Genomic DNA, 21,076 nt, shown 5'->3' with positions numbered 1-21,076 from the left:
ACCCTGCAGTCTGGTGGTGGTGGTGGAGGCGGAGCAGCGTTGCCCACACAGAACCTAAACAAAAAAACTCAAAAACAAAAATGAGTATTAATCCCTATTCTTTAACACCTAATAGTGAACCACTCACATTTTGTCTTCATGCAGCGTCCTCGGCTCAACAGCTGTTTGATAAGGAGTGAGCTGTGGAGTGAACTCACCGCCTCGGCTTTATTTATTCCATCCAATTATTTTATTCCATAATTGATCTATTTTTGTTTTTAAGTTTATATTTCAAATTGATTGTTGACTTACCACGAAAATATTCTCTCAGCTTCTGGTTTTTTTGAATCTGCCATTCACACATGACTGTGTTTTTGAAAGATTGCTGTTTTGTTTTTGTTTCAAGTTCCATGTTATCTCTTCCGAGGCCATTCAGTGTGGCGACACTTACACACACATTGAACCGCTGTGTGTCTCGTCTAAAGGAAGACAAGATTTCTAAAAGACAAAAACAAGACTCTAAATCACCCACAACACCTAAAAATTTACAAACAAGCAAATCAAAATAGGGAAAAAAGAGGGAGTCGCTCCGTTGTTAGGGCTGTGAAACAGTCTGAAACTAAAGTCTGTGGTGAGCGTGTCCTTCAGATCTGAAAAAAAAAAAAAAATCTTTCGTAGTCGCTGTCTTTGTATGATGTAACATGAGACATGCAGTGTGTGATTTGCAAGCTGCAGCAGTGGGGAAATGTGTTTGGCGGCCGTTTGTAGAAGCTGTTAAGCAGCATCGACCTGTGTTCCCCAGTCATGAACGTTCAAAAGAGAAGATGCACAGGACAAAAACAACAATTGATCAGGGGCAGTCAAATGTGTGACCTCCATGCTGGACTGTTTGCATGTCAGAACATCTCCCAATTAGAGCAGTAAGTCTCATCCCAGATGGTTAACTGGGAAAGAGTCAGAGGTCTCAAAACTGTTTGAATGACTGACGGGGTTCCGATCAATAACATTCAATAGGTTTGGATAACAGCCTCAAAACACGGCCGCTACTGGTACAGATGGAGGAGGTAAACTTTCCGCTCCGTGTCAAACAACAGCTTTCCCAGACCTTAATCACCAAATTTGTATCCACCAGAAAAAAAAGCCAACATGGTGAACTTTCAGTCTTCTAAGGAGAGTTTGAAGGCCCCATGAGTGAGGAGGCAGGAGATTTCTTCACCCGTCAGTCTCCAGGCTTTACACAGGCCCTAGCAAACTCCCCCCACCCCCTTTTGAGGGTCCATGTGGCCGAGGAGGAGAACTGGGTTCCCGTCGGCACCTGGAAGCTCGATCATGGGTCAGGGTGTGGTCCTCTCCAGGTCTAACAGCGAAGGAAGCAGGAGGTCGGTGGCCTCATTGTTCGGGCTTCTCAGGAGGCTGGTCAGGGCGTTGTGAACTCCTCCGACCCACGTCCGGTCCTCAATACACTTGCCAGAGTATTGGTATTCTTCTCTGGACTGATCGCCACTCCGAGCCTTCTATCAGCCTTCAGTGCATACGCCCATACCTGAAGTGCCCACCCAGTTTTTTCAGTCTTCAGTACTCCAACGTATTGGAATCTGATAGCCTCGCCTGGTTTTATCAGCCATCAAGGTATACGGTGATGCATTGGAAATATTAAAGACTGGGCTCTTTGACACTTGTGACCTTTAAACTCTATTTAGTCCAGCATGGCACTTTTAAGTCAGTGAAAAACTCTGTTATATCATTCCAAGTAAAAAATGGCAGTCTTACACGGTCAATTGTGTTTGGTGGAGGACGTCAAAGGGTCCTTTCTCGTAGGATGCAGATCTGACCACCGAGGGTGCGGTCCCGGAGGGTCCTCCTTCCATCAACAGTCTCACGGGTACGAGGACATTTGGTCTACACAGAAATCAGTGGTGCCCTGTCTCCGTCCGGTCCCGGTTCGGCGGTCATATTCGCATCCCACTTCTGACACCAACCTCTGGTGGTGGATTTCTTCTTGTAACTGCTCTTGGAATAAAGTTGTGAATCAGAGTTCTTCTGTCAGGAATATTTATTGACGCTTCAACAGACACATACAAAATGAAGACATCACAAGTCAATCTGGGGGTGTGGCCCATCCAACCTTCAAGCTAAGGCGGGGGTGAGGATCCTGGTTACACCAGGACGGGGAGGCGGGGGTGAGGATCCTGGTTACACCAGGACGGGGGTAAAACACATGGGTGAGAAGCCACATGCGGTTCCCACGCCTGTGGGTGACAAACCTTTCCTGCTCTCACCGTCCTGGTGCAGCTGTGATGCAGCAAAGGGAAAACATGTCCGCTGAGTCCGTAAAAAAGATTATAAGGCCGGAGTCACATAGACCAAAATAAAAACATTTTAGCAGGATACAGAGAAGAACAGAATTCTTCAATAGCACATAATCTTTCCATAACACTAACAAATTAATACAATCTTTCTACCAAACTATGATCCAATACAACACATTATTTTCTGCTTAATTTGTCTTTATATATTATATATATATCTTTATATATTATACCGGTAGTTCTATGTGTATTCGTACTACTCCACCTATTTTCAGTCTGTATTGCATTACTTCATCAAGATCAAACCTTTTCAAATGTTTTTATTGTATTTCTGAACATTATGAAGTATGGACAAAAGACTCCACCACCATCAACAATAATGGGTACAAATAATGGGGGGGGGGGGAATACAAAAATCAATAGTACCCCCTGGTGGATCAATATGAAAACTACATCAGTGTTTCTGCTGTTTTCAACACGCTGCTGAGTGAATGTGAAACTTTTCTGAAAGAAAAATACAACAACGATGCGTTTCCACTTGAGACGTTGTTCTATGAACTGGGTCTCGTTGTCTGTTGGGGTACGATAAAGCTAATAACAGAAAAACAAATATGTTGAACTTTTTTGTTGAGAGTATATATGTGCTTTTATAATCATGACTCCTCTTTAGTAGTTATATTATTATATTATTCCCTGGAAAGACTACACATTACATACATTCTTCAATATTGACAGAAAAAGACAAATCGAGACCCGACCACAGTGAAATCCTCAAAAGCTTCTGGAAACGGATGATTGAACAAATACTTTTACAGATCATTTTTTGGGACGATTGAGTCCATTTTTCTACAAGTTTACAAACGAGCTTTGTTCTTAATTTACACTTTAAAAAAAACAAACACACCATCTATTCTCACAGTGAAGACATTTCTCTGCAGTACCTTCATATCTTCTGCATCAGCGTTATAAAAAGTATTGGACAGCGCTTTATATAAAATTAGTAGAACCTAAATGTTTCCCAGCTTCAGCTTTCAAGAGGAAGAAACTGAGAAGCTAAACGCTAAGAAGCTACGGCTAGCTTCCGCTAGGATCTGTCAAATAAAAAAAAAAAGACTGAGAACTAAAGCTGAATGTCTTAATTTACAATCTCAAAGATATTGTCAGGGAGATTTGACAACCGTTTGGTTTTTTTTTAATTCAGGGTGAAATCAATGGACCTGCTGGGCTCTAAAGTGCATACACATGGAAGAGTGTGTGTGTGTGTGTGTGTGTGTGTGTGTGTGTGTGTGTGTGTGTGTGTGTGTGTGTGTGTGTGTGTGTGTGTGTCAGGGTCACAGCCGGGTGTCGTGCACGTCGTCCTCGGCCTCCTCCTGCAGGGCGGAGATCTTGGCGCTGGGCGGCGGCGGCCTCTTGCTGGAGTTGAGGCGGTGCAGCGAGGGGAAGAGGCGGAGCCTGTCGGCGGGACTCATGGCCTGCTTGAGGTGACTCGTCTCGTTCATGAGCTTCTGAATGGTGTCGTAGCTTTTCATGGAGCTTCCCTCGATCATCTGGAGGAGGACACGTTTGCTGTTTAGCAGAACGGACAGATGTCACAGCGAAACTCGTTTGTAAAGCGTCGACAGTGAACCTCATGTTGTGTTTCCACATCAAACCAGCTCGTTTGTCATTTTACTCTCAACATTATTTCAGCTTTTAATTTGACTGGATTGCTTTTGCATATTACTGAGTTTTCAAATTATATTTTCATGCAATAAATGTGAGTTTTATGCTCCAGGTGTACGTGTTCTCTTGTTAGAAGGTTTGCTGGGAGAGTTCAGGACCAACAAGCCTTCAATCTAAGCTTTTATCAGGACAATCCGCAGGTTGAAGTTAAAAACACATGAACAACATTCAAAGACCTTCCAGCGTTTGTGGTCCAGCATCACGATGCTTGTTTGTAAAGAGGAGTTGAGAGGTGGGATTTTGAAAGTTGGTTCTCATTCAGGAGGACAAATTGACAAATGAACTTCCAGCTTTAGTGAAGTCCTGCATCTCCTCACTCTGTCCTCTGAGGACATCGGTCCTCTGGGTTCTCCTCACTCTGTCCTCTGAGGACATCGGTCCTCTGGGTTCTCCTCACTCTGTCCTCTGGGTTCTGACTTCTGCGTCTGGAAAAGGGACTCAGACTCCAACAACTTCAATAACCTCCGTCCTTTTACTGATCGTTCCTTTCTGCCAAACATTCTGGAAAAAAGCTTCTAAAATTCTCTCCAACAGTTTCAGACTGTTTTTCATCACAGCACAGAAACGTTGCTGGTCAACAATCACTCCTGATTGCACCTGATTGCAATCCTCCTCCTCCTCCTCCTCCTCCTCCTCCTCCTCCTCCTCCTCCCCCTCCTCCTTCATCCATTGGACTACCAAACACTCCTGGACTGGTCCAAGTCACACTTCTCTCTTCACACTCGCTTCATTCAGTTAAAATATTTTCTTTCCTCCTCCGGTGTCCCCCAGGGCTCTGTCCTGGGCCCCATTATCTTCATCAATTCATCTTCATATATTCCACTGCGATGCGGATGACTCATCTCTACTTACCTCCAGGTACAAATTGAAATCCGTGAAGAAAGCTGGTCTGTCGTTAATATCAACGCTAAGCTAGCTGCTCGCTCCAACGGAAAAATTCTAACTTTAAAAAAAGAAAACTAACTGAAACAATAACGGAGAAGACATCTTTTAATTTGACGTCTCTGTAAGTGACTTCTGGTTGATCTCCATGTCACACAGGAAGCCAATAAAAAGTTTACGACTTCAGTTCTTTCCTCTTCAGGAAGACGAACACGCTGCTGTGCTGAAAGCCAGATTTGATCCTGTGTGCAAATGTCCAGTTCACTCACTGTCCGTCAATAAAAGGAGTTTGTCAGAGTCACAATGTCCCGGGAAGCTTTCAAGAGTGGAAGTTTTATGGATGAAGGCTGAGTTACCAGGAAGGACTGACACTCCAGCAGCGGCTCCACCCGGTGCTCCGACAGGATGACGGTGCAGCCGGAGAACGCCTGCTTCAGGATCTTCCTCAGGACCTGCAGAGTTCTGCTCACACACACACACACACACACACACACACACACACACACACACACACACACACACACACACACACACACACACACACACACACACACACACACACACACCATTACAGGCTTCATTTACCGTCACTCGGTTCCACATGGTAGAAAACACACATTCACATATGTTCAGCCAACATCAGTTTAAAATGAGTAGAAACACTCCAGATTGTCACCACACACGCACGCACACACACACGTGCACGCACACGCGCACGCACACTCGCATGCACACACACACACGCACACACACACACACACACACACAGACTGACATGGGGTCGAGGTAGGCCGAGGGTTCGTCCAGCAGCAGGATCCGGGCCTTGCTCAGGATGGAGCGAGCGAGACACAGCAGCTGTTTGTGTCCGTTACTCAGGACGCTGCCTCCGTCCTCCAGCTGGAAGTCCAGTTTGTCGGGGAACTGCTCGATCACAGACTTCAGACCCACCTGCAGACACCACACGCTACGTCACCGTGGAATCGAATGCAGTCACTGCTGCTGGGAGGAACCAGTTGGTGCACCTGGACTTCCTCTGAGGTTCTGGGATTATAATCCCGATACATTAGCTCCATGATAAACATGCAATTTCTGGGCAAAAGTAGTTCGGTGCAATTTAAGCATGTAATGAAATCTAAGATGTGGTTGGAGTGCAGCGGTCTGACCCCTGACCCCTACCTCCTCTGTGACCCTCCACAGCTCTTCGTCACTGTAGCGTCCATACGGGTCCAGGTTCATGCGGAAAGTTCCAGTCAGAATAAAAATACGCTGTTCAACAAAGAAAAGAGCAAAAATGTTGAAGATTCTTTGACCTTTGAACCTGAAGGGTCAACGTTCAACATTACAAAAGAAACACGAGTACACTCACACATATTAAAGGACAAACAATATGACCTGAACGTAAACACCAACACAGAGAGTTCAGAAGATCTTTGAGCTGTAATACCACTTTGTACCACAGGAGGGGGGTCGTGGGTTCATACAGGTTCACCTCTTGGCTGGGAGCAGCACCAAGACAGAAAAATATCCTTGGCCTAGAGGAATTTCCGAAGGTTTCACTACTACTACTACTCTCTGAAGGCCCAGGGATCAACTTCAACATCTGACTTCTGGTCTATTAAGCTTTCAATGGTCTCGGGCCTAAATACAGCTCAGATTTACTTGTAGAACATGAAACCTTCAGATACCTGAGGTCCACAGGAAGACATTACCTGAGTGATCCAGAAGAACATTTAAGATGCACTGCACACATAAGTCTACTGAGGTCAAAGGTAGCTGCTAGTCTAAGGTGGGCGACATTAACTCATGTTTCCATTCACTCTGCACACATGCACTGCACATTCACAGAAACATGCATTTCATCAAAATTATACTGCAAAAACGGCCATTAATACATTTTATTAGTTCTGAATATTGACACCTGAAGGTCACAGACATTCATATCATCAGCTTAAATGTTTTTATTTATTTAAAATTACATTATTCTCACAACACTCAAGAGCATTTTCTACCTCATCGGTCACTGGTCCTAATGTTATGGCTGAAGACGTACCTGTGGCACCACTCCAAACGCCTTCCTCCATGTTTGCAGAGAGACGGAGCTCCAGGACACGCCGTCAATGCACATTTCTCCGTCAGTGGAGGCGAGCCGCAGCATGGCCGACAGCAGGGTGCTTTTCCCCGAGCCGGTCCGACCCAGAAGACCCACCTGCAGCAGCACAGACCTCACTCTGCTCACTCTGCTCACTCTCTTCTGTCTGCTCACTCTCTTCACACCCCTCACACTCCTCACACGAACCACACTCCCAGTGACCAACACACTGCCAGGTAACTCGCTGAGATGACATCCTGCACTCTGCAACCTGCAGCTCTGTAGCCACACATGACTCTACAGCTCCTCTAGTGACTCTACAGCCCCTTTAGTGACTCTACAGCTCCTCTAGTGACTCTACAGCTCCTCTAGTGACTCTACAGCCCCTTTAGTGACTCTACAGCTCCTCTAGTGACTCTACAGCTCCTCTAGTGACTCTACAGCCCCTTTAGTGACTCTACAGCTCCTCTAGTGACTCTACAGCTCCTCTAGTGACTCTAGAGCTCCTCTGGTGACTCTAAAGCTCCTCTAGTGACTCTACAGCCCCTCTAGTGACTCTAGAGCTCCTTTAGTGACTCTACAGCTCCTCTGGTGACTCTACAGCTCCTCTAGTGACTCTACAGCTCCTCTGGTGACTCTAAAGCTCCTCTAGTGACTCTACAGCCCCTCTAGTGACTCTACAGCCCCTCTAGTGACTCTAGAGCTCCTTTAGTGACTCTACAGCTCCTCTGGTGACTCTACAGCTCCTCTAGTGACTCTACAGCTCCTCTAGTGACTACAGCCCCTTTAGTGACTCTACAGCTCCTCTAGTGACTCTACAGCTCCTCTAGTGACTCTACAGCTCCTCTGGTGACTCTACAGCTCCTCTAGTGACTCTACAGCCCCTTTAGTGACTCTACAGCTCCTCTAGTGACTCTACAGCCCCTCTAGTTACTCTACAGCTCCTCTAGTGACTCTACAGCCCCTCTAGTGACTCTACAGCTCCTCTGGTGACTCTACAGCTCCTCCAGTGACTCTACAGGCCCTTTAGTGACTCTACAGCTCCTCTAGTGACTCTACAGCTCCTCTGGTGACTCTACAGCTCCTCTAGTGACTCTACAGCCCCTTTAGTGACTCTACAGCTCCTCTAGTGACTCTACAGCTCCTCTAGTGACTCTACAGCCCCTTTAGTGACTCTACAGCTCCTCTAGTGACTCTACAGCTCCTCTAGTGACTCTACAGCCCCTTTAGTGACTCTACAGCTCCTCTAGTGACTCTACAGCTCCTCTAGTGACTCTAGAGCTCCTCTGGTGACTCTAAAGCTCCTCTAGTGACTCTACAGCCCCTCTAGTGACTCTAGAGCTCCTTTAGTGACTCTACAGCTCCTCTGGTGACTCTACAGCTCCTCTAGTGACTCTACAGCTCCTCTGGTGACTCTAAAGCTCCTCTAGTGACTCTACAGCCCCTCTAGTGACTCTACAGCCCCTCTAGTGACTCTAGAGCTCCTTTAGTGACTCTACAGCTCCTCTGGTGACTCTACAGCTCCTCTAGTGACTCTACAGCTCCTCTAGTGACTACAGCCCCTTTAGTGACTCTACAGCTCCTCTAGTGACTCTACAGCTCCTCTAGTGACTCTACAGCTCCTCTGGTGACTCTACAGCTCCTCTAGTGACTCTACAGCCCCTTTAGTGACTCTACAGCTCCTCTAGTGACTCTACAGCCCCTCTAGTTACTCTACAGCTCCTCTAGTGACTCTACAGCCCCTCTAGTGACTCTACAGCTCCTCTGGTGACTCTACAGCTCCTCCAGTGACTCTACAGGCCCTTTAGTGACTCTACAGCTCCTCTAGTGACTCTACAGCTCCTCTGGTGACTCTACAGCTCCTCTAGTGACTCTACAGCCCCTTTAGTGACTCTACAGCTCCTCTAGTGACTCTACAGCCCCTCTAGTGACTCTACAGCTCCTCTAGTGACTCTACAGCCCCTCTAGTGACTCTACAGCTCCTCCAGTGACTCTACAGGCCCTTTAGTGACTCTACAGCTCCTCTAGTGACTCTACAGCTCCTCTGGTGACTCTACAGCTCCTCTCGTGACTCTACAGCTCCTCCAGTGACTCTACAGCTCTGAAGTGAAGTGGCTCTCACAGGTGAAGACTCACGCTCTGCCCGCCGTCCACGCTGAAGGAGACGTTGCTGAGGACGGCCCGTCCAGCCTCGGTGTACTTCACCGTCAGGCCCTGCACGTCCATCTGGCCCCGGTTGGGCCAGCAGTCGTGGGCATGCGGGTTGTCGATGACGAGGTCGCCTCCTTTACCACCCGACTTCTTGGGCAGCGGCTCCTCGGACGGCAGGTCGATGAACTTGAAGACACGATCCACCGAACGCATCTGAAGGATGAGGAGGTGATGAAGGGAGGAGAGTCTTCAACCAGATCATTTCTACTACATGTGGCTCCTGTGATCAGATCAGACCAGGTTTCCATGTTGAAACTAGACGCTCAGACTCTGTTTACACAATGTTTCAGGTGAAAACACATCCTTTTTGTGTTTTCGTTTCAGAAAGGTCACATGGCAACATTCTGAAAATGATGTCTGTTTACATGGAAATGGCAGAAACGCTGAAATGCAGTTTTCATGTTGGGCCACCAGTGGGTGCTCTCGGCTGTTTGTGTAATGAAACCACATGAGGACAGACATTCTAGTGGACAGACCACCAAGTTGGATTGTTATTACGGTGACTGTCAAAGTAAAAGTCCAGGAGAATATGGACTAGGAGTCATGACACTACCGATAAAACATTGTTCTAATTGGCTCTACTGCGGATGTGCACAACCAGTAGCTTTTCTAAATGTAAATACTTGGTGGGGCAAGATTTAATTTCAGGTGTAGTGACAACACTGAATTCCAAAGTAAAGTGGGTGCATCACCTTTTAGCCAAATTATAACAACCACATAGTAAAAAATATTGAACCCTGATCGCTGATCAGAAAAATGTTTTAATTAAAAAAACAAAAAATCATTATTGGGATTCGTACCAAGTGAATAGAGGAAAGTTCTGCCACTGAACCACCAGTAAAGCTGCCTGGAAATTAATTTCTCAGAAAGTGTTGATCACTGCATTACTCAATTTACCACTAGTTACCTTCAGTTTCTCAGCTAAAATTTTTCAGTTTGAAACTCATACTCACATATAATCGACCCAATTAACATTGATTCTAAACTGTTTGTTAGCTTTAGCTGCTAACAAGCTGGTGTTTGTGCCGACTCGCTCAGGTTCTGTGAAGCAGTTTCTAAATCAGCAACAGACAATCAGCTCTGAGCTTCTAATGTTGGTGGGGCTTCAGGCTTCAAGCTCCACGAGGCGTCAAAACCACGTGAAGTGAATGAATGGAGCCACAGCCTGAGCATGAACACTTTACTGCATGCAATACACACTGCATGGCGAGAGAGGGGCGAGCTACACTAATGCACATCAGTGTGGATCAGGAGAAAACACAAGAGGAGACTAATAACCAGGAAGTACTGTCTTCACACAGCAATTATGTGCTATATTAAAGGAAGTTTTATTCACAGACAGGAAAATCATGTATATAATCTTAAAGAATGAATAGCATACTTTGCATGCAGTCCTATCTGATGACACCAGGTGGCGCTCAGCCTGACCTGCCCCTAATGACCAGCCCCTCTGTGCACAATTTAGAGTCACTAGGCCCGTGACGCACAGGACCAGTAGAAGCATTACAGCAAAGTTGCATTTTCCACCGTTTACATAGAGACAAAGTCAGAGTGGTTTGGAAAAGTTGCGTTTTTAGAGACTCCTAAAACCAAACAAAAGTTTTGCATTTTCACTTTTAAACGTTGTCATTTGCTGTAACCGGGCCTGAGCCACAGGACGACTTCTACAAAGAGCCTGAGGAATCAGAGAGGAGTGGGATGTGTGTGTGTGTGTGTGTGTGTGTGTGTGTGTGTGTGTGTGTGTGTGTGTGTGTGTGTGTGTGTGTGTGTGTGTGTGTGTGTGTGTGTGTGTGTGTGTGTGTGTGTGTGTGTGTGTGTGTGTGTGTGCAACGTACCAGCGCATCCACAGTGATGCTGGTGATCACGGCCCATTGGAAAGTCCCCAAGATGAGCATGGCCAGGGCCACGATGATGCCGATCTCCCCCGGCTTATCCTCTGTGGAGCGCACACACACGCACGCACGCACGCACGCACGCACGCACGCACGCACGCACGCACGCACGCACGCACGCACGCACACACACACACACACACACACACACACACACACACACACACACACACACACACACACACAGAGTCGTGAACCTGGTCCAATCACAGCTGCTCCCTCTGATCTTACCTTAAGATCCATTAGAAGGAATGAGCTGTGAAATGAGGCTTCAATCTGAACTCACAGGCCGTGACACAATACATGGATTTTGTAAGTGTCCAACTCCACTTGTGATTTCTCATGCAGCTCATCAAACAAACACTCACTTCCTTTTTATCCGGTGGTCATTAGACAACATTTTCTCATGTCAGAACGTTTACACCACAGAAAACAACCACAAGCACGTATTTACCAACTCATCACGTAGCCACCAGCTAACGCTAAACACGTCGGCACCATACTTCCAATAGGTCGCATTTCTATCGCAGGCCAAACACATAGAGACCAAATTGAAATAAAATGTGTGAATGTTTACTTGAAAACGTCATATAAATGGGGAATTTATTAATTAGCTTTTATATTGCATGCAGCACATTACAACTATGGTGTTTACCAGTCTGAAAGCAATAAAAGCAGAACATCGAAGACTTTCATCGGCAGCGAGTATTTGTGTTCGTCGACACACATCTGGAGATTCCCAGACCTCAAACTACAGCAGCTTAATGTCCAAGCTGTCTACACGCGTCATCACTCACGGTTGGTTCCCACGGCGATGAAGGCGGCGGCGGTGAAGAAGAGGACGAAGATCATGTCGCAGCGGAAGAGGAACCAGCGCAGCGTGGCCAGGTAGTGGAACCAGATGGCCGTGTGGGTGTTCAAGGCTTTGTGGAAGAGCGCCTCGAAGTAGGCCTGGCGGCCAAACGCCCGAATGGTCCACAGGCCCTTCAGAGAGACGATGAGGTGGGAGAAGATCGGGCTCCGGGCTGGAGGAAAGAGAAGACCTTTAGATCATGGCCTCTGTTGGCATGAAGACGAGTAATAAATGTGACCTGCACTTCCTGTTTGAGACAGATGTTGGTGTGACTGTGTGGCACAGCTGCACACAGTGTGAGGACAACACACATTCAGTTCTAGCAGCTTTTAACCAGTTTGTTCACCTTCGATCAGCTCGTAACTCTTTGGTGTTTAAACCTCAACATTTGTCCGATATGTAGAGACAAATGTTTGTTGCTTTAATAAATAAAATTAAATACAATTAAAATAAATTTAATTAAATTAAATAAAATTAAAAAAATAAAATAATAATAAAATAAAATAAAATAAAATAAAATAAAATAAAATAAAATAAAATAAAATAAAATAAAATAAAATAAAATAAAATAATATAGTATTTCTAATACACCATTAAATTGAGGGGACATTTTTTTCAGCAGGACAACTATATAATGAAGTGCACATTATGTTAATTTTGTGTTCAAGACTAAGACCCTGTTTCTGCGAAGTTTCAAACAAAAAAGCATTGTTGCATTCTTTTTTGACGAGTTTTGTGTTTACATGGCCACGCTTTGACACAATGTCCGTTTAGATCAAAACAGCAGAAATACTGAAAATTATGTGTTTTGGTATCCGATGACTTAACAACGATGCACGAAGCCAATGAAAATGCAACTTTTTGAAAATGGCTCCCAAGGTGGAACTTTTTCTTTAAAGGTTGGATCTTTCCATCTCCATGGAAACAGGGAAAACAGAACTTTCCGTTCCTGTGCAAACGGACGTCATTTTCAAAACATTGACGTGTAAACGCAAAACGTTTCAGAAACAAAAACACAAAAACAAAAGTGTTTTCACTTGAAACACGATCTGAGAGATCATGATGTTAGGAAAACAAAGCTGTGAGCTGGTGAGTGAACAAGACTTCCTGTTTGAATGTGTGTAATGTGAGAGATGACGAGATGAGCGCAGGAATGACCCAACGCTGGAACTATGATCTGCTCTCCACAATAAACTGTGTGTGGAGTTTCCACTGTCTGACATGACGTTCTGGACGCGGAGTGACACCAGGATGGGGATGGAGGAAATCCCTGCTCGCCTCATGCCTCCTACCCAGGAAACACCTCGGCTGTCAGCACACAACACACACCTCGGAGTGTGTGAACGAAGCAGGGAAACACAGCATCCATGACCCTGCCCACTCGAGTGACGGTTGTTACTTCAGCAGAATAATACTCCGAAAAACAGGAGGCATCCACAACATTAAGTCGAGTACCTGTATTAACGTACACTCCAGTAGTGAGTCCTAAACATATCCCATCACATCAACCAAGGTACCACAGTAGAAATGTTTTGTTTTGGGGTTTTTTATGTTTACGTTGATTTTGAGGGCTCACTTCACCACTGTGGTCCACGTCACTCTGATTTTTGAAGCATTTGTTATTCATGATGTATTTAAAGTGACTGGTACATTGTTCAGAATACCACATTACCGAGCAATGTAATCCACAGGAAACTGCTGCCATGTGAGCAGAGATAATAGAATACCTGACAAATCTCACATTCTGCTTGTGATTGAAGGGAAAATAAACAATAGAAGAGAAGTTGAAACTCGTCAGAGGGACTCTCTGGATCGGACATCCATCAAATCTCAACAGAAAGAGAGGAAATCCATGAAAACACACACACGCACACACACACACACACACACACACACACACACACACACACACACACACACACACACACACACACACACACACACACACACACACACACACACACACACACACACACACACACACACACACACACACAGAGTCACCGTAATACAATCCAAATTGGTGGTTATATTTTGACAGTCAATGTAATAACAATCCAAACTGTAATAATAATGAAACTTGGTAGTCTGTCCACGAGAATGTCCGTGTTCTCCCATCACCAGCACCAACTAGTGGCCCAACATGAAGACGACATTTTGTTCAGCTTTTCCATGTAAACTGTGTTCAAAATACTCAGTGTAAATGACATGACGTTCTGGGCCTGAATGAATGAAAGAGCAGTGTGGTCCACCAAGCATTTGTTATTCATGATGTATTTAAAGTGACTGGTACATTGTTCAGAATACCACATTACCGAGCAATGTAATCCACAGGAAACTGCTGCCATGTGAGCAGAGATAATAGAATACCTGACAAATCTCACATTCTGCTTGTGATTGAAGGGAAAATAAACAATAGAAGAGAAGTTGAAACTCCAGTTCTGCCGTCTCCAGACACTAAAAGGTCTCAGCGTCAGGACGGACAGTTTGACTGGACGCTCACCTTCTGCCTCCAGGAGTTTCAGCTGCTGTCCAGTTCTGAGGAAGTACTTCCTGAGGATGACGAAGATCATGGCTAAAGGGATGGCGGCGATGAAGATGTACGGCCGCATGATGGACACGGTGAAGATGGCGCCGGTGACGATCAACGTGAGCTGTGTGAGGACGGAACAGCACCCAATAACACACCTTCTAGAACCAACCAAATAAAACAGCTGGATCTGACCCCAACAACTACAGAAACTCTGTGAATCCATTCAAGTGAATTTATATTTTACTGCCAGAACATTATGACCACCTGCCTCATGTGGTGTGGCTTGTCTGTGCTGCTAAAGCCCTGACCCCTTGAGGCAAGCTAGAGACTCCCTACCCCCTACCTGAACCACAGTTTGAGTCCTTGCCAACAGTCTGTCTGTGCTCTTCTGCTGTCTCCTTCTACCCTCTAACCCCGAACTCCACAAAGTCTCCTTCTCTGGGTCTGGTTCTACAGGAAGTCTCTCCTCAAGGTGTGGTTCTACAGGAAGTCTCTCCTCTGGGTCTGGTTCTACAGGAAGTCTCTCCTCTGGTCTGGTTCTACAGGAAGTCTCTCCTCTGGTCTGGTTCTACAGGAAGTCTCTCCTCTGGGTCTGGTTCTACAGGAAGTCTCTCCTCTGGGTCTGGTTCTACAGGAAGTCTCTCCTCTGGTCTGGTTCTACAGGAAGTCTCTCCTCTGGGTCTGGTTCTACAGGAAGTCTCTCCTCTGGGTCTGGTTCTACAGGAAGTCTCTTCCTCTGGGTCTGGTTCTACAGGAAGTCTCTCCTCTGGGTCTGGTTGTACAGGAAGTCTCTCCTCTGGGTCTGGTTCTACAGGAAGTCTCTCCTCTGGGTCTGGTTCTACAGGAAGTCTCTCCTCTGGTCTGGTTCTACAGGAAGTCTCTTCCTCTGGGTCTGGTTCTACAGGAAGTCTCTCCTCTGGGTCTGGTTCTACAGGAAGTCTCTCCTCTGGGTCTGGTTCTACAGGAAGTCTCTCCTCTGGGTCTGGTTGTACAGGAAGTATCTCCTCTGGGTCTGGTTCTACAGGAAGTCTCTCCTCTGGGTCTGGTTCTACAGGAAATCTCTCCTCTGGGTCTGGTTCTACAGGAAGTCTCTACTCTGGGTCTGGTTCTACAGGAAGTATCTCCTCTGGGTCTGGTTCTACAGGAAGTCTCTCCTCTGGGTCTGGTTCTACAGGAAGTCTCTCCTCGAGGTGTGGTTCTACAGGAAGTCTCTCCTCTGGGTCTGGTTCTACAGGAAGTCTCTCCTCTGGGTCTGGTTCTACAGGAAGTCTCTCCTCTGGGTCTGGTTGTACAGGAAGTATCTCCTCTGGGTCTGGTTCTACAGGAAGTCTCTCCTCTGGGTCTGGTTCTACAGGAAATCTCTCCTCTGGGTCTGGTTCTACAGGAAGTCTCTACTCTGGGTCTGGTTCTACAGGAAGTATCTCCTCTGGGTCTGGTTCTACAGGAAGTCTCTCCTCTGGGTCTGGTTCTACAGGAAGTCTCTCCTCGAGGTGTGGTTCTACAGGAAGTCTCTCCTCTGGGTCTGGTTCTACAGGAAGTCTCTCCTCTGGGTCTGGTTCTACAGGAAGTCTCTCCTCTGGGTCTGGTTCTACAGGAAGTCTCTCCTCTGGGTCTGGTTCTACAGGAAGTCTCTCCTCGAGTTGTGGTTCTGTAGGTTGCTCTACTAGCTCCTGTGGAATTGTTGCATTTTCTCTGTAAACCAGCCTTGAAACTGTGGTATTTGACACTCGGGAAATACATTGAACTGGATTGAAGTACAATTGAATGTGTCTGGGTGTCAGTGTCGGGGGTCTGGGACCACGATGTCCTGGAGCCTCAGGGGGACACATGATCCTGGACCACCTTGAGCCACCTGACACTGGATAAAGCTCAGAGCTGCAGTTTAGGCTGTTAAACAATTAACACTTGATGCTTCTTCTTCTGGCTGTAAACTTGACATTTCCTTTAAATTGTTTCTGTTTAATGTCGTCTTTAAACACTAAATGTTGACTCGCTGCCTCAGATGTCCCAGCAACTATCAGGTGAGGTGGTGAAGACATGTTGGAGGACGTGTGAGGTGGTGAATACCTGTATGAGGTCGAACAGCACCAGAGGCAGCATGTCGTCTATCGTGGCCATGTCCTTGGTGAATCTATTCATGATCCGACCTGAAAGACAACAGAGCGTCTCCAGCATGGCCGTACCCTGAGAGGACGTGTCGGGTCAGAGGTCAGGTGAGTGGAGGAACCTGTCTTCATGGTGTTGAGGACGGCCATGGGGGCTCGCAGCACGGCGCTCAGCATCTGCTCGTGCAGTCGTTTTGACACGGTCAGCAGCGTGTGCACCAGCGGGAGGCCCCTGAAGACCCCCAGGGCCAGCACGCTCTCCGACGTGGCCACGTAGATGTAGATGATGTAGTAGGCGCTGGTGGGCGTGACGATGACAGCCAGGTGGACGGGGGTGGAGGACGCGTTGGGATGCTGCTCGCTGATGTAGTTGGGTGAGGACGGGTTGGCTCCATCCCTCCAGATGGTGCTGGTGGAGGTGAAACATGGACCGTGAATCCAGCTGAATTGACAGTTTTCCTGGCATGATATACTTTGAATGTCCTCTAGAGGGCTCCTGGTCCTGCTGACATGTGTGGACTCCTGCAGGCGTCCTCAGAGCTCAGTGTGCTGACCATAGATATAAAACATTTGCTGCCTGTGACGTGCCCACAGCGCCGCCGTCTTGGGGCGGTCTCCCGCTGGTGCTAAACATATACATCCCAGGCTAGAAGATCCACTAAAACATTTGGAGCTCGCTTGCTAGAAAAGTTATTGTGAGGGGGGAAAGTTTTCCATGTTAAGAGCTTTACCTCAGCTTTAAAATGAGGTATGATGTTGCTAAGTGGACTAGCAAGCCAGCTACGAATATTTTTGTGGATTTTCTAGCCTGTGATCCACATGTTTTGCAGGAGCCGGTGACGTCCCCAAGATGGCGGCGCTGGAGGCATGTCTGAAGGCGCTGATAGGCTGTGCAGCATCTAGTGTTTATATCCATGCTGCTGACGTGTTGCTCTACCAGAGGAAGAATGCTCAAGCACTCAAAACTTGTCAGTATTCATTTGTCGCTTAAAAAGAAACAATATCCTACTTTAAGAAATGACAAATTGAACATAATTCAGGTATGTTCCATTATGTTTCTAATGTGCTCAATCATTAGATTCAGGTATGCTGAAGCAGGGAGAGACTAAAACATGCAGGACAGGGGTCCTGGAGGACCGAGGTGGGACACCCCTGAGTTGGAGCGTATTGTTCTCTGTGTGTGTGTGGTTCCATTACAAACAGCACCCACTAGTGGCCTGGCATGCTAACTACATTGTTTTCAGCATTTCTGCTCTTTCCGAGTTAACAGACATTGTCTTCAAAATGTTGCTGTGTAAACATGAAACGATCAATTTTCACTTGAAACGTTGTCGAGTAAACAAGACCTGAGTGAACATCCAGAATTGCTAGTAGCCAGGCTCGGTATCTTGTTTTTATCCTCACGTGACAATAAAGTGACCTCTGATCAGACTCACTCTGTGATGAGGAAAATGCCAATGACAGAACCAGCAACCTAATGGTGGAAGAGAAAAAGAATGAAATAAATGATTACATTTGAATATACAAAAGCAACCATGATGCAGAAAAGGTGAAGGTTTTACTTCGATGGCAAAGATGATGAGGATGAAGATGAGGACGTAGACGAGGCTCCTGTTGGTGGTGATGTAGCGCAGGTAAGTGCTCCATGAGGTAGTTTCAAAGACGTTCTCACGTTCATCAGCAAAACATTGCTGTGGAGACGCCGAGGGAGTCTTTAACCGTTCAAGTTCACAAGCTTAGCCAGAACAAAGATCACAGACTTTTACGCGAGTCCACACAAACATCGTCTAATTCAGGTAAAGACGTCAAAGCATGACAAAGCCGTACCTCCATGTCTTCTTCATCCACTTCTTCACTGATGTCATAAACGCTGTCCTTGGACAGGCGGCGAGCGTAGATGTCCAGCTCCGACGCCAAGTCGCACTGCGGTGTGACGGACAGCTTCCTCCTGAAGGACGACTGCATCTGCTCGCGGCGCTCTTGTCCCTGGGCGTTAGTGATGAAGGCCAGCACGGACTGGCGCCGCTGCCCGTGCAGCTGCTGCAGCCCGTGATGGTACAGGCCGCTCCTCGGGAGCACTTCCTCCACCTGGTCATCTTCGGGCACCACGGAAAACCTTCTTTCTGAAAGCTCGCGCACCCCGTCCTCCGTGGTGGCGGACTGAGCGTTTGAGGGCTGCTGGGAGCTTCCGATGAAGGAGAACTTGCGGGCGGCAGTGAGAGGGTTGAGGATGAGTGAGTGTTTGCGTTTCTCCGGAGGACTGGGCGCTCCAGAGCCAATGATTGGAGGAGGCACGTGGCGGAAGGACTGGCGGACGGGCTCCGGCCCCCGGAAGCCGGCGGTTTCGTCCACGGAGACTCTGCGCAGGGTTTCAGTGAGGATGGAGCTGCGCCGCTCGGCGTTGATGTTGTCGTACGCTTCAAGGCCGAGGAGGAGCGAGCTGAAGTCCGGCCGCTTGGCCTGCAGCTCGGAGAAGGTGCCGTAGAAGTAACAGTCTCCATTGTGCAGCAGCAGGATCTTGTCGGCTCGTTTGAGATGCTCCAGCTTACTAGTGACAACAACACGTGTCTTAGAGGCCATGAGTTTACAGATACACCTGTGTGAAGATGAGGAAGGAGAGCGTACAGGCTGTAGGGTAAGTCTGACAAAAGACCGGCTGCACAGAAGATACAAACAATACAGAGCGCTGAGTCATCCTCAAAGACTAATCCTGCAATCACCGTTAATGAAAAGATACAATTCTGTGTGTCTGCCACTTCCTGTCGACGAGAATCCCTCCATACTGCCACTGCTAAGTTCTAATAGCAATACCTCTATCACTGTGTGTCAGTGAGAGTGAGAGAGAGAGAGGGGGGGGGGGGGGGTAATACATATGTACAATAATAACAACAGTAACAGTTAAAAGTATCAACAAAGTAGCAGTAAAAGTGAAACTATCAATAACCATTCTCATTCAGGCTACAACAACAAATTGATTATTAAAAGTGTTGCCAATGAATTTCATTATCGATTCGTTGTGTTGCACGATTTATGAGCCACTCGCCATGTTGCAGAGCCGTTTTCTTCACCTTCGGAGCTTTGTCAATGCTGGCTGACTGGAATAAAGTTTGAATAAAGTGAACGGAGCGAGGCTGAGTGGAGGCGGTACAATAGAACCTGTGAGGATCGACTCAGTAAGAGTGACACCCTGTACTGGACGACACGTCACTGAGCACCCACACATATTTAACTGTTAACACACCTGAATGAGGACAACCTGCCTGACGAGGACAACCTGCCTGACGAGGACAACCAGCCTGACGAGGACAACCAGCCTGACGAGGACAACCTGCCTCATGAGGACAACCTGCCTGACGAGGACAACCTGCCTGACGAGGACAACCTGCCTGACGAGGACAACCAGCCTGATGAGGACAACCAGCCTGATGAGGACAACCTGCCTGACGAGGACAACCTGCCTGATGAGGACAACCTGCCTCATGAGGACAACCTGCCTGACGAGGACAACCTGCCTGATGAGGACAACCTGCCTGATGAGGACAACCAGCCTGATGAGGACAACCAGCCTGATGAGGACAACCTGCCTGATGAGGACAACCTGCCTCATGAGGACAACCTGCCTGACGAGGACAACCTGCCTGATGAGGACAACCTGCCTGACGAGGACAACCTGCCTGATGAGGACAACCTGCCTGATGAGGACAACCTGCCTGACGAGGACAACCTGCCTGATGAGGACAACCTGCCTCATGAGGACAACCTGCCTGACGAGGACAACCTGCCTGATGAGGACAACCTGCCTGACGAGGACAACCTGCCTGATGAGGACAACCTGCCTGACGAGGACAACCTGCCTGACGAGGACAACCTGCCTGATGAGGACAACCTGCCTGACGAGGACAACCTGCCTGACGAGGACAACCTGCCTGATGAGGACAACCTGCCTGACGAGGACAACCTGCCTGACGAGGACAACCTGCCTGGTGAGGACAACCTGCCTGATGAGGACAACCTACCTGATGAGGACAACCTGCCTGGTGAAGACAACCTGCCTGATGAGGACAACCTGCCTGACGAGGACAACCTGCCTGATGAGGACAACCTGCCTGGTGAAGACAACCTGCCTCATGAGGACAACCTGCCTGACGAGGACAACCTGCCTGATGAGGACAACCTGCCTGGTGAGGACAACCTGCCTGGTGAGGACAACCTGCCTGACGAGGACAACCTGCCTGGTGAGGACAACCTGCCTGACGAGGACAACCTGCCTGATGAGGACAACGGACAGGTTTTCCTGGGACATTTCAAGCTGAGCGACACTGAAACGGCCACATACTGATTGTTGTAATCTTCAGACGTTGTGGTGTCAGGAGATTAGTTTTGAGATGTAAATTATCGCCGCCTCCTGCAGAGCAGTGCTGCTCTGTGAAGCTCCTCCCCATTAGTTTGACTTTCCCTTCACAGCAGAGGACAAAAGACCCGGGGGCCAAAACCCACCAAG

The 21,076-nt window shown here is 47.4% G+C and overlaps 1 protein-coding gene across 1 annotated transcript in view; it reads right to left on the bottom strand.

Annotated features, from left to right (window-relative positions):
* Positions 1 to 3,619: 3,619 nt before the first annotated feature.
* cftr (CF transmembrane conductance regulator) overlaps positions 3,620 to 21,076 on the bottom strand; it is a gene marked incomplete at both ends in the record, with an annotated part of 75,037 nt that continues 57,580 nt past the window's right edge. The window contains 14 exons of the mRNA XM_080504918.1: positions 3,620 to 3,835; positions 5,249 to 5,354; positions 5,668 to 5,840; positions 6,069 to 6,158; positions 6,943 to 7,098; positions 9,118 to 9,345; positions 11,028 to 11,128; positions 11,882 to 12,109; positions 14,441 to 14,591; positions 16,538 to 16,617; positions 16,698 to 16,984; positions 18,012 to 18,049; positions 18,138 to 18,266; positions 18,403 to 19,171. Of these exons, the coding sequence (XP_080361044.1) occupies positions 3,620 to 3,835; positions 5,249 to 5,354; positions 5,668 to 5,840; positions 6,069 to 6,158; positions 6,943 to 7,098; positions 9,118 to 9,345; positions 11,028 to 11,128; positions 11,882 to 12,109; positions 14,441 to 14,591; positions 16,538 to 16,617; positions 16,698 to 16,984; positions 18,012 to 18,049; positions 18,138 to 18,266; positions 18,403 to 19,171 (2,752 nt within the window). The remainder of the gene's footprint in view (positions 3,836 to 5,248; positions 5,355 to 5,667; positions 5,841 to 6,068; positions 6,159 to 6,942; positions 7,099 to 9,117; positions 9,346 to 11,027; positions 11,129 to 11,881; positions 12,110 to 14,440; positions 14,592 to 16,537; positions 16,618 to 16,697; positions 16,985 to 18,011; positions 18,050 to 18,137; positions 18,267 to 18,402; positions 19,172 to 21,076) is intronic.

The sequence above is a fragment of the Blennius ocellaris genome, assembly GCF_963422515.1.
Source record: "Blennius ocellaris genome assembly, chromosome: 11".
Lineage (NCBI taxonomy): Eukaryota > Metazoa > Chordata > Actinopteri > Blenniiformes > Blenniidae > Blennius > Blennius ocellaris.
Note: the sequence above shows the minus strand (reverse complement) of the source record. Positions and strands in the feature narration are given on the sequence as shown.